At 45.3% G+C, this 13,279-nt stretch overlaps 1 protein-coding gene across 3 annotated transcripts in view; it reads left to right on the plus strand.

Annotated features, from left to right (window-relative positions):
* The window catches only part of TMEM94 (transmembrane protein 94), a 36,490-nt gene that overhangs the window by 18,035 nt on the left and 5,176 nt on the right, over positions 1 to 13,279 (plus strand). Inside the window, exons 12-23 of one of the 3 annotated variants that reach the window (XM_074160389.1) lie at positions 434 to 598; positions 844 to 1,053; positions 1,209 to 1,524; positions 2,270 to 2,443; positions 5,573 to 5,675; positions 6,923 to 7,140; positions 8,361 to 8,542; positions 8,743 to 8,881; positions 9,507 to 9,622; positions 10,518 to 10,617; positions 12,080 to 12,188; positions 12,711 to 12,900. In XM_074160389.1, the coding sequence (XP_074016490.1) occupies positions 434 to 598; positions 844 to 1,053; positions 1,209 to 1,524; positions 2,270 to 2,443; positions 5,573 to 5,675; positions 6,923 to 7,140; positions 8,361 to 8,542; positions 8,743 to 8,881; positions 9,507 to 9,622; positions 10,518 to 10,617; positions 12,080 to 12,188; positions 12,711 to 12,900 (2,022 nt within the window). The remainder of the gene's footprint in view (positions 1 to 433; positions 599 to 843; positions 1,054 to 1,208; positions 1,525 to 2,269; positions 2,444 to 5,572; positions 5,676 to 6,922; positions 7,141 to 8,360; positions 8,543 to 8,742; positions 8,882 to 9,506; positions 9,623 to 10,517; positions 10,618 to 12,079; positions 12,189 to 12,710; positions 12,901 to 13,279) is intronic. The other 2 variants (XM_074160390.1, XM_074160391.1) reach the window with 2 other exon arrangements.

A 13,279-nucleotide genomic window follows, 5' to 3' on the forward strand; every position in this document is an offset into this window, starting at 1 on the left:
TTGTAGAAGAGTTTATAACTGTCTTGTCTTGTCCAAGCAGCACATTTACAGGCTAAAGCAGTGGTTGGCAATACTCTGTGGCATCTAACAGGATGTCTGTATGCTCTGATTCTGGTCCCATAACCCTCTTGACTCCTTTTCAAGAACCAGCTAGTTCAGGTCCTGATAAGGTACTAGCTGGTGAAATAGGTTAAGTAGTTGCTTCCTTCCTGTGGTCTTCATGCCTATTTTTACAATATTTTGAGATAAAATTAGTGTTAAACAACCCATCAATCCTGCTAGAGCAAGGAATTCTTGGAAGGTTATTAAGTGTAGTTTCTTGAGACAGAAGTTTGGCAAAGGAGAGACTTTGCAATATTTACAACTATGTATGAACACTGAGACATGTTTTCACTGATACTTTGCTTTCTTTGGGTGTTGTGGGATGTTCTAGGTGCTCTGCTGTGTAGACAAGCAGGGGATTCTTTCCTGGCCAAACCCCAGCCCAGAGACTGTTCTGTTCTTCAGCGGGAAGGTGGAACCACCTCATGATAGCCATGAGGATTTGACTGATGAGCTCTCTACACGGTCCTTCTGCCATCCTGAGATGGAAGATGAGGTGAGTGATACATAATCCATAATGTAGTATGTTGGCTCTATTCATAGTTGACATGCACAACGTGAGGTTACAGAGGGGGCCCTTTGCTTGTAGAGAAGTCCTGTGCCATAATTCTTCACTTAAAAGATAAAGAAGCAGCGAGGATGAGATCCTCTTGTACAGGAGTCCTAAAGCAGCTGGTGAATCAGTAGCAGTTCATGTTCAACCACTGAATCACCACTGTTCATTTTCTTGGTCTCTTGCAGCCCCATGAAAGAGATGCTTTGCTCTCTGGCCCCCTGGCAGACACAATCCACATGACCAATGAGCAAGAGAGGAACAACTGGGCTAGTGACCCTCCAAAGGCTCCCGAAGCCCATGCCCACCGAAAGCCAAACAGCAGAAGCAAGCATCCCTCCGGGTCCAATGTGAGTTTTAGCAAGGACACGGAGGGTGGAGAGGAGGAACATACTCAGGTAAGACATACTGAAGGGGCACACAAGTAGTCTTTTGTGGAACTGTAAGACAGACTTAAACCCGTAAAGTTTCCCCTTTGGGAATTTCCTATGGGATACTAGGCTTAAGCTGTATTCATTGTAACCAACTAGAATTTTCTTGTCTGTTGGACCAGGTTGTTGGTGACAGTGAGGTGTTGGCTTGTGAGGCTGAAGACTTTGTGTGTGACTACCACCTTGAGATGCTTAGCCTGTCCCAAGACCAGCAGAACCCCTCCTGCATCCAGTTTGATGACTCCAACTGGCACATGCACTTGAATTCCCTCAAGCCTCTGGGCCTGAATGTGCTGCTCAACCTCTGCAATGCCAGTGTGACAGAGCGTCTGTGCCGCTTCTCTGACCACCTCTGCAACATTGCCCTCCAAGAAACTCACAATGCCGTGCTGCCTGTCCACGTGCCCTGGGGCCTCTGTGAGCTTGCCAGGCTAATAGGTAAGGAGAAATTAGATGAGCAGGCACAGAGAAATCAGAGCTGTCAATAGACACTTAATCCTTAGAGAGCACAAGAAAAATATTTCCCCAGTCGCGGTTGCTGAGAAGGTGGAATTACAGAGCTGACTCTGTTGTTGCTCGATTGCCAAAAGAGTCTATTAAAGAGATTGCTTTTGGCCAGTTCTGACATTGTAGACACTATCAAAGGAACAAATGTCATCAAGGATATTTCCAGCCAGCCCTGGCTAGGCTTGGTATTCTTCTGGCTCAAATCTGCCAATCTCATTGGGAGACAAAGAATACCTGCTAATGGACAGAGAGCTGCCCTGTCTTTACAGTAATGCTTTAGCAGGAGTTTGGGTATAAATGATGTGAGGTACCTCAGCTTGTTTTATATATGGGAAAACTGATGCATAGGGGAGATAAGAGGTTAGCTGTAACACTAGGATTAAAATCTGGAAGCTCTTGAACTCACTTCTGGGCCTGTCCTTCAGTGTCACAGTTCCTCTCTTCAATGAACCAGAAGCATGAAAGCTGTAATTACTAATAACGTCTAGTCCTTCTGAATGTTTTTCATCATAGGTCTTGAGCCATCTTGGGGGTAGATGCTCAGTGAGCACAGCTCACCTACCTATTGCTGGGGAGATGTCAGAACGAGCACAGGCAAAGTGGGTAGCACAGAAGCAGAAGGCCTTTATTTTGCTTCAGTTAGGGCCTAATTTTTCTCCTTATGTTCACATTTCAGGTTTCACACCAGGTGCTAAAGATCTTTTCAAGCAAGAGAACTATTTGGCCTTGTACCGCTTACCAAGTGATGAGATGGTTAAGGAAACAATCCTGGGGAAGCTTTCATCAATCACCAAGAGGAGACCACCCCTGAGCCACATGATTAACCTTTTCGTGAAGGATACCACTACCAGTAAGGCTGTGCCTTTCTTTGGGCATCCACTTGGTACAAGAGGATCTTTTCTGTAGAGAGCCTAGAAAATGTCAGACTGGAATAGTTTGGAGTCCCCATGGGGGCCTTGCTCTGCCTATGGCCAGAATGGATACGCTCAACAAACCTTAGTGATCAGTGCTATGGCATATTGAGGGGGAGGAATTCTTCCCTGCTTTGGCTCACTCCAGGATCATAAATAATTTTTTAAAATTATCTTAGCACACCTATCTAATAAACCTGGGTTTTCTGGGACCAAATGGCAGTATAGAGCAATTCTGGGTTTTGAACAGACTTCACTAAGGTAGTGAAACTGATACTGGACAGGGTTGAATATTACTCAGGGTTTTAACTAGTGATGCTCTTCCTATCTATATTGCATACTAGTAAGAAATCACAGAAATCCCATGCAAACTCATGGTGACCATGAATACAATACCTGAAGTCACGCTGACTTCACCTTCCTGTTCTAATAGGAATGGGCTAGGCTGGAAAGGACACACAGATAGGCACCGTGAGGTCTTAAAGCACCTCAGCAAGATTTAACAGCTTGCCCATCAGAGTTTTTAGTCTCTCCATAATACCTTAAATTGACTGAACTTGGCTCTCTGGAGTTGACATATGTTTAATATTGAATCTGAAATATGATTATTATTCTGGCTAGAGATTACCGGGTAAACTGTATTTTCTTGCCCAGTTCTTCTTAAATTTGTATCTTAATCGGCCAAGGAGCTTTTTTGTTTGTCCTGATTGCTGCTATCTTGCCTTTGTGAGCAAGAATTTTTCTGATGCTGAGATTCTTAGTGTAGGGAAAAACCTTCAATGTTGCCTCATTTCAACTCCTTATCCTCATTTTTAAACGGTTTAGTTTAGAGGCTGGAGCTCAGACGAATACATGTATGACCTGGATTATGCTGTCTAGAGTAAATTCTAAGAGGAATTTTGCCAGCAGGGTTAGTTAACCATTGGAACACTTCTCACATGGTAGTCTTGTCCCTTGAAATTTTCTGAAGTGTGTACAGCAACCAGAAATAATGGATTATGCAGATAATATTGGATGAAATCAAATGGCTCTGTTTATGCAGAAGAGTCATACCAGATGATGATAACTAACCTCTCTCGATACCTTATTTCTGAATAAATCTTTGAATCCACCCACTCCCATGATGTGCTGAAGTCAAAAGAGATAGCTAATAAATTCCACAGCTGTAACAGAAATAAGAGGTAACTTATCTGTATGTTCCCTTGCTTTTCCATTGAAATATGTGTCTCGCCATCTGGCAGTGTTCATCCCAAATCCATAGTAACCACATGGAAATGAGGGGCTCAGTGGAGTCTTCAGTGGAGTAAAATGGCTTGATACCATCTCTGTCTTCCTTTGCTGGAGCTGCACTCTTCGATTTCTCTTCCTCTGTCTCGCTGCCTCAGCTGTAGCAGCTTGGCTCTTCCTAACGAGCCCCAGCAGTCAGGAATGGCTGGTCATGCTCCCTGGCCTATTCATTAATTTTCTCCTTTGTGCCAGAGAAATCCTGGCCTTCATGATTTAGGAAGGGAAGAAGCTGAGCTCACTTTGTTGGCAATGACAGCTGAATGAACTCCTTCCAGTTTCTAGTGCGTGCTGTCACTGTCATTTACCCCTCAGAAGGATTGTTGGGTGGGATGCTGATGGTATGAATGGGAAATGGATTGCAATTGCTGTCAGGTGTGAACTTAGGGGGCGGTGTGTGTGTGTCGGGTCATCTGGAAGCTCTTGCTGCGTGCCCAGGGCATAGGTTTTGCATGAATCAATAAACAATTCCTGTTCCCTCTTTCCTAGCAGGGACTATCTAACCGTAGCAGCAAGGTGGGAAGGATTAGGTGTTTATACAATAAAATGAACCAGAGCTCTGCACAAGTACTCCTTTGTGTCCCTGAAACAGGCTCCTTCTTTCACACACAGCTCCTATTGGTCTGGGAGGTTTGTTATGCTGATAAACTTGGCGTGTGATGACTATTTATAGCACAAAGCAGAGAGCTGCTATGTTTTGGAAAATCCTCCAGTGTTCCTGAAGGTCCCTGCCTGGTTTGTACGAGTGAATATTCTTGGCTCTTGATTTCACCAGCTAGTGTGAGCGTTTGCAGTCGGCAACAATGCCTGCAAGAAGCCTTTAGGCTCATTTTTCTTGGCAGTGATGTTTTTTTCATTAGATCAGCTTTGAAGCTGTTGGGGGCAAAGTCACGGAGCAGCTGGAGGAGGGAACCTAGACAGAGGAGTCTACGTGCCTGCAATGTTAATGCCTCAGTGCAAATGAAAGGGCGCAGGAAGGGTGGAGGGGGAGGCAGCCTTGCATCCTTTAACTTGTGTCCTGTGCCTGGGACCTGCATCAGACAAGTGACATCACACACCTTTGGGAAACACTTTTTAACACCCCTGTCTACAATGGGGAATGAAAGATTTTAAGTCTGTGGTAAAGAGTAAAATAGTGGGGAGGGGAGAAAGCAGGACAAGCTGTGGTGTCCGTTGATTTTCGATTCTTCCCTGATCACAACATGAGTTACTTTTTTAGAGTCTGTTATTTTGAACTTTTGACCCATCCTGATTTAACACATTTTCAGGACCATTTGTGAAACAGGCTGCTATCTAACAGGTCACACTGTTAAATTATCTTCTGCTACTTGAATGGAAGGTATTCAAGAATAGCTCTTACCCTTTAGATCCACTCCAGGCCTAAAATTGAATTCACTTTCCAGGGTAGGCAGACTTTGATCCCCATAGGCTCATCACTGGTGCTTGCAGTCTCATGAGAAGAGGCACACAGGAATAGCTTTTCTTCTGCTCTGTTGGATACAGAAACACCATTTTAGGAGCAGGATTGTTACACAGGGTAAGGGGAGAATAGGAACTGACTACGTGGCTCACAGACAAATAGCAGCTGAATACATATCTTCCAGTCTTGAATAATTTCTCGATGGGGACGGAATACTTTTAACAAAGGAAAGGGAATATCTGGAGTGCATCAAGGCAGTTTGCAGGAACACTCGCTTTTAACCAATAAGGGAGCAGTTGGTATGATCCCCCTTTCCTGGGAACCTGTATTTGTGATGCTGACTTGTTGTTGTCCTGCACTTCAGGCACTGAGCAGATGTTTTCTCATGGGACGGCAGACATCATCCTGGAGGCCTGCACAGACTTTTGGGACGGTACCGATATCTACCCCCTCTCTGGCTCTGACAGGTGGGCAGCTTTGTCATTTGGTGCATTCAGAAGCTGCAGATAAATTGCAGAGGGAACCTCTTCACTCATTAAAATTCCCTTTACTGATGCTTGTTAAGCTAGTTAATAGAAGCTTCAAGTAGGTTATTAACAAGAGCCTTCTCTGCTTATAATGAATTGTTATAATTATAGCGATGTAATAGATTAGATAGCAACAAGCGATCTGTTGGAATGCAAGACGAAGCCACTCCTTACTGTAGCTGTTAACATATTGGCCTCTTATAAGTGGGCTCTGACTGTATTACTGTAGTAGGATAGTGAATTATCATCAGGTCACGTGCTGGTGGCAGAGAATTTTTTTGTTGTTCAAGACAAATGCCTTGTCTTACATGAAATGCAAAGTGATCAATTCTACCTGCTGTTGACAGCTTCAAACCAGTCCACCACAATGCAGCACTGCATTACCATTCCTGCTGCAATATCTGACAATGCCTGTTGCATTTTCATCTCTAGGCTAAATTTCTGTTCCTGCTCAAAGAGCAGACCAGTAATGTTTAGTTTCATCGAATAGCAGCGCATTGTTCTTCTAAGTCTGCTTATCCTCAGGTGTAAGAAAACTCCCACTGGTTCTTTTTGGAATATTTATCATCTTAGAAGCCAAAGAAAAATCCCATGTATAGTCTAATTTGTTACCTTTGTGAGTTCAACATAGGGAAGGAGCTTTACACTCTTCCGGTGACTGAATATTGACTAAATGGAGACGTCACATACAGCTCCCAGGACCCAAATTCTGAAAAGGGATAGGAGAAAAGTCTGTTAACTGTCATTATCTCTGCCACAGACAGTATTGTCAGAGTTGTCAGTTCCTTTCTCGGTGTTTATTTCCCTACAGATAAATCCTCTCTGATGAATTAAGCTTCTGCTGTCATGCAGTGAACTTCCTCGGAGTCATCTGGCAGCCATATAGAGCATATTATATTAATAAGTGTATTCAAAGAGTACTGTGTTCATACTCCTCAGTCTGATGAACAAACAGAAACATTCCCCACTGCCCCTGTTGGAATATGTTTTTGTTGCCCTGTAGCACCTGCAGCTTAGAGAATGCAGAAATAATAAGGAAAGGCTTTTTCAGAGACTCTCACCATTCCTCATGGAATACATTTTTCTAAGTACCCAACTGGTGATTTCTACATTGAACTTCAGTGTACGTTGTCAGAAATGAGGCACGTGTCTGCTAACTTTGCCTGGTTTTTGTCTTCTCCACATAGGAAGAAGGTGTTAGATTTCTACCAGCGAGCCTGCCTCTCAGGGTACTGTTCTGCCTTTGCGTACAAGCCAATGCATTGTGCCTTGTCCTCCCAGCTCAACGGCAAGTGCATAGAACTGGTGCAGGTCCCTGGGCAGAGCGCTATCTTCACGTGCTGTGACCTCCCTGGGACGACCCCCATCAAACAGAGCAGTCGGAGGAATAGCTGGAGCTCAGATGGTATGTGTCTTCTCTGGTGTCTGTAATAAGGTCTGCTGCTGGGTCAAGTGCCCACTTTCTGATCAGTCTAGAGCTGTAAGAACATTGTTATTCAGAGTAGCAGATGGAAATTGAGAACTAAGGGTTTCTGAAGTAGATGCATTTCCAGAGGAAGTAATGATGTAGCAGCTGGCAGGTATGTTTCTAGTTAAGTTGCTGACGCTTGGAGAGAAATTCTTCTACTTGTGGGAAGTCTGTTTCTTAAAGCAGACAACTGAGAGTCAACACTTCTGGGTATTTCAATGTTTGGTTTGCTATTGGTCTAATTTTATGGAAATCACATAGGTTGGGTATGGTGGCATGTGACTGTTCTCCCTTGATGGATTTTGTTGCTGTGCTGAAGTAACTGATTCCCACTAGAAGAATTGTACATCTCCTCCAGAACAGCAATGGAAACTGAGAAATAAGCACATACCATTACATAGTTCCTGGAGGCTCTTTTGGAAAACTAGTCTTAATCTCTTTCTGCCTTGGTCTCCCATGCTGTAAAATATCAATAATGGGGTTTCCAAGAGCTGGGAGGCAGCTGTTACTGAGTGTTTACAAAACACTTCTCGGTCCCACCTGTGGCAAACTTTGCAACTGTGTGAAGTGTTTTATTCTGTTCCCTCATGCTGCATCCAGCTCCCATTCACCCTGGGCTGATCTGGTGATGGTGAAAGAACCTGGTCAAAGAGCCTTTCCAGGCTCTTTGGGAGTGTCTGCAATGTCCCTGGAGGGAACACGATCCAGTTCCTTTGCATCAGCCTGTCATACTCTGATGCCACTCTGCCTCAGCTAGACTCGCCATGTTGTTTAAGCACAGTATGATGTGTTTAAAATGCACATGTGAACATTATGTGGCATACATCCTTTACCTTTCTGCCCCGGTTCCTTGTGACTGATCCCTGTCTTCTATTTTGTCTTTTTCCTTTCCACGCTCACTGTTTCACGCTTGTATTCTTGATCGCATACGCGGGGATGTCCTGAAACCGCTTCTGTGATTGGGTATGCTGGGACAAATGGATGTCTCTTCACCTTTCCTCCTGTATATGTGCGTGTATATCTGCATGTTTCTGTGTGCCTGGGTGCTGTGTCCTTGGGTGTTATCTTGGTGGCCTCTCCCACCATGTATATTTTGTCTGATGCACATGTGGCCCCTCGTGTCTAAATGTGATTGCGTGTTGTTTGCATGCCTGAAGAAGGGATTGGGGAAGTGATGGAGAAGGAAGACTGTATCCAGGCTCTGAGCGGACAGATCTTCATGGGAATGGTCTCATCTCAGTATCAGGCCCGTCTTGACATTGTCCGCCTCATTGATGGATTGGTCAATGCCTGCATTCGCTTTGTCTACTTCTCCCTGGAAGATGAGCTCAAAAGCAAGGTAAGCTGTCTTTGCTGAACCCCCTGAACTTGCCTGTCCCCTGGTTGTCTGACCGGAGAGTTTAGCTCCAGTGCAATCTAAGGTTAATCTGATTCAGCCAGCTCACGGGTCCAGAAGGTACCTACACTCCAATATGGCATTGGTCTGCAATGCTCTGGCCCGGACAGCCATACTGAACTCTTTCATCTGCTCACCTGCAGGTGTTTGCTGAGAAGATGGGTCTTGAGACCGGCTGGAACTGCCACATATCTTTAACGCCTAATGGTGATGTGCCTGGCTCAGAGATCCCTCCCTCTAGCCCCAGCCATGCTGGCTCCCTGCACGATGACCTACATCAGGGTGAGAGAACTGCACCTAAGCCACTTTGAATGCCACGCGTTTCCTGGATGGTTCTTTTAAACCCCTTCATAGGTTCCTGTGTCCTCAGCAGATACCTGATCCTTCAGAGCTTTGAGCACAAAACTGGATGGGCCTGAGGTGTGTGTGTGTGTGTGAGCGAGAGCGCCTTACGTTTATAGACTTTCTACCCAGTCAGTACCGCAATTTTTGGAAACAAACATCCCTCTGTACACCAGCTACCATGATTTTACAACTGCTCGTTAGTGCCTTTGGTTCATGCTGGAACCCTGCTCAAGCCACTGAGGGTCTCTTGCCTGTGCAAGACTTTACTCTTTTTTCTTTCTTCAAGTGGGATCTCTTTACTTTCTTCTTCCCCTAGAAGAAAGTGAGCAGAACAGATAAACTATTGTGTCTCAAAAGAGCACGTATCTACCTCTGAGCAGATTAGTCATCTAAAAATACTGCATTTTAGATGACTGAGTGGGATCTAAGTGTTGCTAACCTAGAAAATCAGGCCTCACATTTCCTGGCTTCTGCAGTGCCACATGAATATGCCATGTGGGTGGCACACAGGTGGCAGAGGCAGGTTTGTGCTTATTGTTTTTGCTGTTTCTCTCTGCTCCAGTTTCTCGAGATGATGTAGAGGGGCTTCTGCTGATGGAAGAGGAAGGGCATTCGGATCTCAACAGCTTTCAGCCAACAGACAGTGACATCCCCAGCTTCCTGGAGGACTGTAACAGGGTGAGGCTCCCTTTCTCCACACACCTTGTGCTGTTGCCGTGGTCAGCAGTATCACCTCGTTACCAGAGGGAATTCCTCTTCAAAGCAGATTGTCTGGTTTGCATTGGGAATCCTGATTTCCCCCATCCTTTTCCTGCATAGTATTTAGAGCCTGGGAAGTTTGGGATTCTCTCAGTTCGCTATTGCTGAACAGGTCTTTTCTTTGGAGTTTAGGAGTGGAGGTGACCACACATGGGATAGTCTTGAGAGCCACATTTAAGTCCATCTGGGTCCCTTTCCCATGTGCTCGGTAGGGAGTGGGAACATCCCCACATTCTGTCCAGACATAAGAAACTTTGTCTCTCCTCCAACTGTGAGCCGTGGCTGGTGCTGCCCAGTAGTCAGTGTGGGACAAGCTCTTCCTGCCTCATAAAGAACTCGGATATGCTCAGCAGAGGTTACAGGAATATCAAGAGATAGATGCAGATTAAAAAAATGAAAATAAAAATCTATAAAGCCTTGTTTTAGAAAGCAAGAATGCTTCCCTTGCTGTGTGGTGATATGGCTGCAATTGAAATAGATCCAGTTGCAATAGAGACAGCACAAAGTCTCTGACTAGATTCTCCACACAGATAAAAAGTCCTTAGAAATCCTTGAGCACAGGTTTATCATGCTGATCTTACAAACCTTGAGGGCAAGCACAGACAGCTTGATGTGTCAGTGTAGAACTTTAGCAGAAGACTTTTTACAGTGGCTTGGGAAAGCCAGCTTCTGTCTGCAGGGACATCAGTTTGTATCTGACCTTGAAGTTGCATAATTCAGGGAATCATAATTCTCAGTTCCACAGTTCCCTCTGAAATGCCTCTCCCTTACGCACACGCACTCCCTTGCTTTGTGTCTTCTTTCTCTTTTTCAGGCCAAACTGCCACGGGGGATCCACCAGGTGAGACCTCACCTGCAGAACATAGACAACGTGCCTTTGCTGGTGCCCCTCTTCACAGACTGCACCCCGGAGAGTAAGTGGCACAGAGCCTGGGTCTGTCCCCCTGCTGCCCACAAACACCTTCCCCATCCATTTGCTTTGGGTGTTGGCAGGGGTGAAGGGACAGGGACACAGCACAGAAATCTAGAAGGGCATCTCAATTTTAATGACCCTCTGTTGCTACCTGCGGGAAGCCAGGTGTTAACTCCATTTTAATGCAGCTGTTCCCTAGCTACAGAATTGGGCTAAGAACCACTCCTTTCAATTTGCATTTGTAAGAGACACAAAAGCAAACATCCAAAATGCTACTGCCTTTTATTAAATAAGCATTATCAGTGCGCTAGAAGACTTTGATCTCCACTCACAACCCTCACTGCCTTATATAACTCAGAAATCACTTCCCAGAAGAATTTTCCTCTGGCAGTTGCTGTTAACACCTTCTGCTGCTTTGCAGAGTTTTTGGTTGCAGAGACTAGAAAGGACAAAATTCCTTTCTCTCTCCAAGAGATACTGTTTTATCTAAGAAAGGGGCTGAGTGCTCAGCTGGCTAATACCTGTCCAGTCTACAGTGAAAGTGCTAAGCATCACTATGATTTGGCATTTTAGGTACCTCTGGGCACGGTTTACAGAGTGTCAGTAAGACCCAGTTACAGCCCAGGCTGCCTAAACAGTAGATTTCCTCTCTTTTTGCATAAGTGGCAGTTCCCCACTTCATCTAACCCCTTGCTGTGCTGCAGATCTGGGTGCACCAGTCATTTAGATAATTTGTTTACACGGGAATCTGCAGAGGGTGGGTTTGTAGTTTTATTTTTTTGCCTGGAGCATTCTAGAAAATTCATATACACTCAGAGCACTATGCACAGAGCTACAGAAGAAAAATGGGATCAAACAGCAGCTTTGATTTAGAGGCCCTGGGAGGGTGTTGATAAAAAGATTGATGAAGGCTAGAGGTAGTGGTGGGAGCGCAGGAACAGGGGCTGGCTCCGAGTATGGCTACACGTGGCACTGCTTTTGGAGCAGTTTGTTATATTCCCTTTGTTCCTTTAGACTTGGAACAGTCCTGCTGTGCTGCTGAGCAGAATTTAAAATTGTGTATTTATTTTGGGTTTGAATTATTTAGGCTTATTTAATTTCTGCTGTTTTCTAACAAGACCATTTGATGCTGAAGCCATCTGTATTGTACACCCAGGCTGTACCTACAGCTCTGCTCTGAAAGAGATGTGCTAGAGATGCAAATCTCTGGGTCACAGTTCTGTGAATCACAGCTCGGTTCCTGCAGGAGGCAGGTATACAGGGCACTTGGACTACAATTAGTTAGCTATCTAATTTTGTACTTTGACTTTGAATCTCACTATACATGGCTGATGAGTATCAGTTGGGGTAATTTTAAAAGATCTGATTGCTTGTTACCCAGACTTGAAAGAGTGTGTGAAACACTGCATCTTTCTGTGCATAATGAGATAGCGCACTGTGTTTCTCCTTCTGTCCCTTTGCAGCCATGTGTGAGATGATCAAGATCATGCAGGAGTACGGGGAGGTGACTTGCTGCCTGGGAAGCTCTGCCAACCTGCGGAACAGCTGCCTCTTCCTGCAAAGCGATATCAGGTGGGGCAGGATCCAGCCTCCTCCAGCTGCCTTTGCCTTGAGCCCAGCCATGGGTCACACCAGACCTGTGGTTGTGCAGAGGGATGCTCACAATTGCTCTGTCTGTTATTAGCCACATTTGTCTCCATTAAGGGCGATTTGGGTGGCATTGGATGGGATGACTACCTAGATCCCTTGTAACACAGAGATATTTCTCTCCGTCTTTGAAAGGAAGATGTTACTGTTGCTTGAACAGATGCATTATAGACACTTTTCATTGGGTGAGAGTGGAAATGTCCCTTTGGATCAGCCAATTTGTTGACCTTGAGCCACAAACCCAAATATGTTCATTATTTCTCTGGGAATAACTGAAAGTCTAGGGAGATTGATCCTAAATTCATGTTGCAGCTCAGGACTTCTCTACCAGCGAGACAAATGTAGGTCTCATGGCACAGCATGACTTTACAAGTTGGACTGCAGTGAAATGGTACTTTCTCCTCTGGGATGAGGACTTTCGCTAATGCTCCTGTGTTGTCCTTGCAGTATAGCCCTGGACCCTCTCTACCCATCTCGCTGCTCCTGGGAGACTTTTGGCTATGCCACCAGCACCACCATGACTCACGCCTCTGATGAGCTCACCCCGCTGCAGCTCTCAGGGCAGCTCAACAGCCTGCCCTGCTCCATGTCCTTCCGCCAAGAAGAGAGTACCAGCATCATCAGGCTTATAGAGCAGGTAAGCCAGGCATGTCCCCACTCCAGTACGCAGCCCTCCATCTGCAGCTTTTGAAGATCAAAGCCAGGAGCTCAAGTGAGCATTCTGGTTGAGTTGCCTGCAGTAGCTGCCAACATTAGCCTTTCCCATGTCTCCTGTCCTTTGTTCAGGAAGCACAACAGAGATACTCTTCCGGCCTGGCCCTACCAGTCCAAGGTGTAGGGGATGGTTTGGGAATGGTGCCTTGTGGCAACAGAACATGAATATTGTTCAACTGGATAAAGTATAAACCTGCAGACATTCCTAGCCAGACAACAGTGCAGTGCTAGGGAGAAGTGTTACTCCAGAAAAGCCAGGAGGTTTGAACAAACTTACCCCTTGGCTAAATTCTGCCTTTCCT

This window comes from Numenius arquata, chromosome 17, assembly GCF_964106895.1.
Source record: "Numenius arquata chromosome 17, bNumArq3.hap1.1, whole genome shotgun sequence".
In the NCBI taxonomy this organism is placed as follows: Eukaryota; Metazoa; Chordata; class Aves; order Charadriiformes; family Scolopacidae; genus Numenius; species Numenius arquata.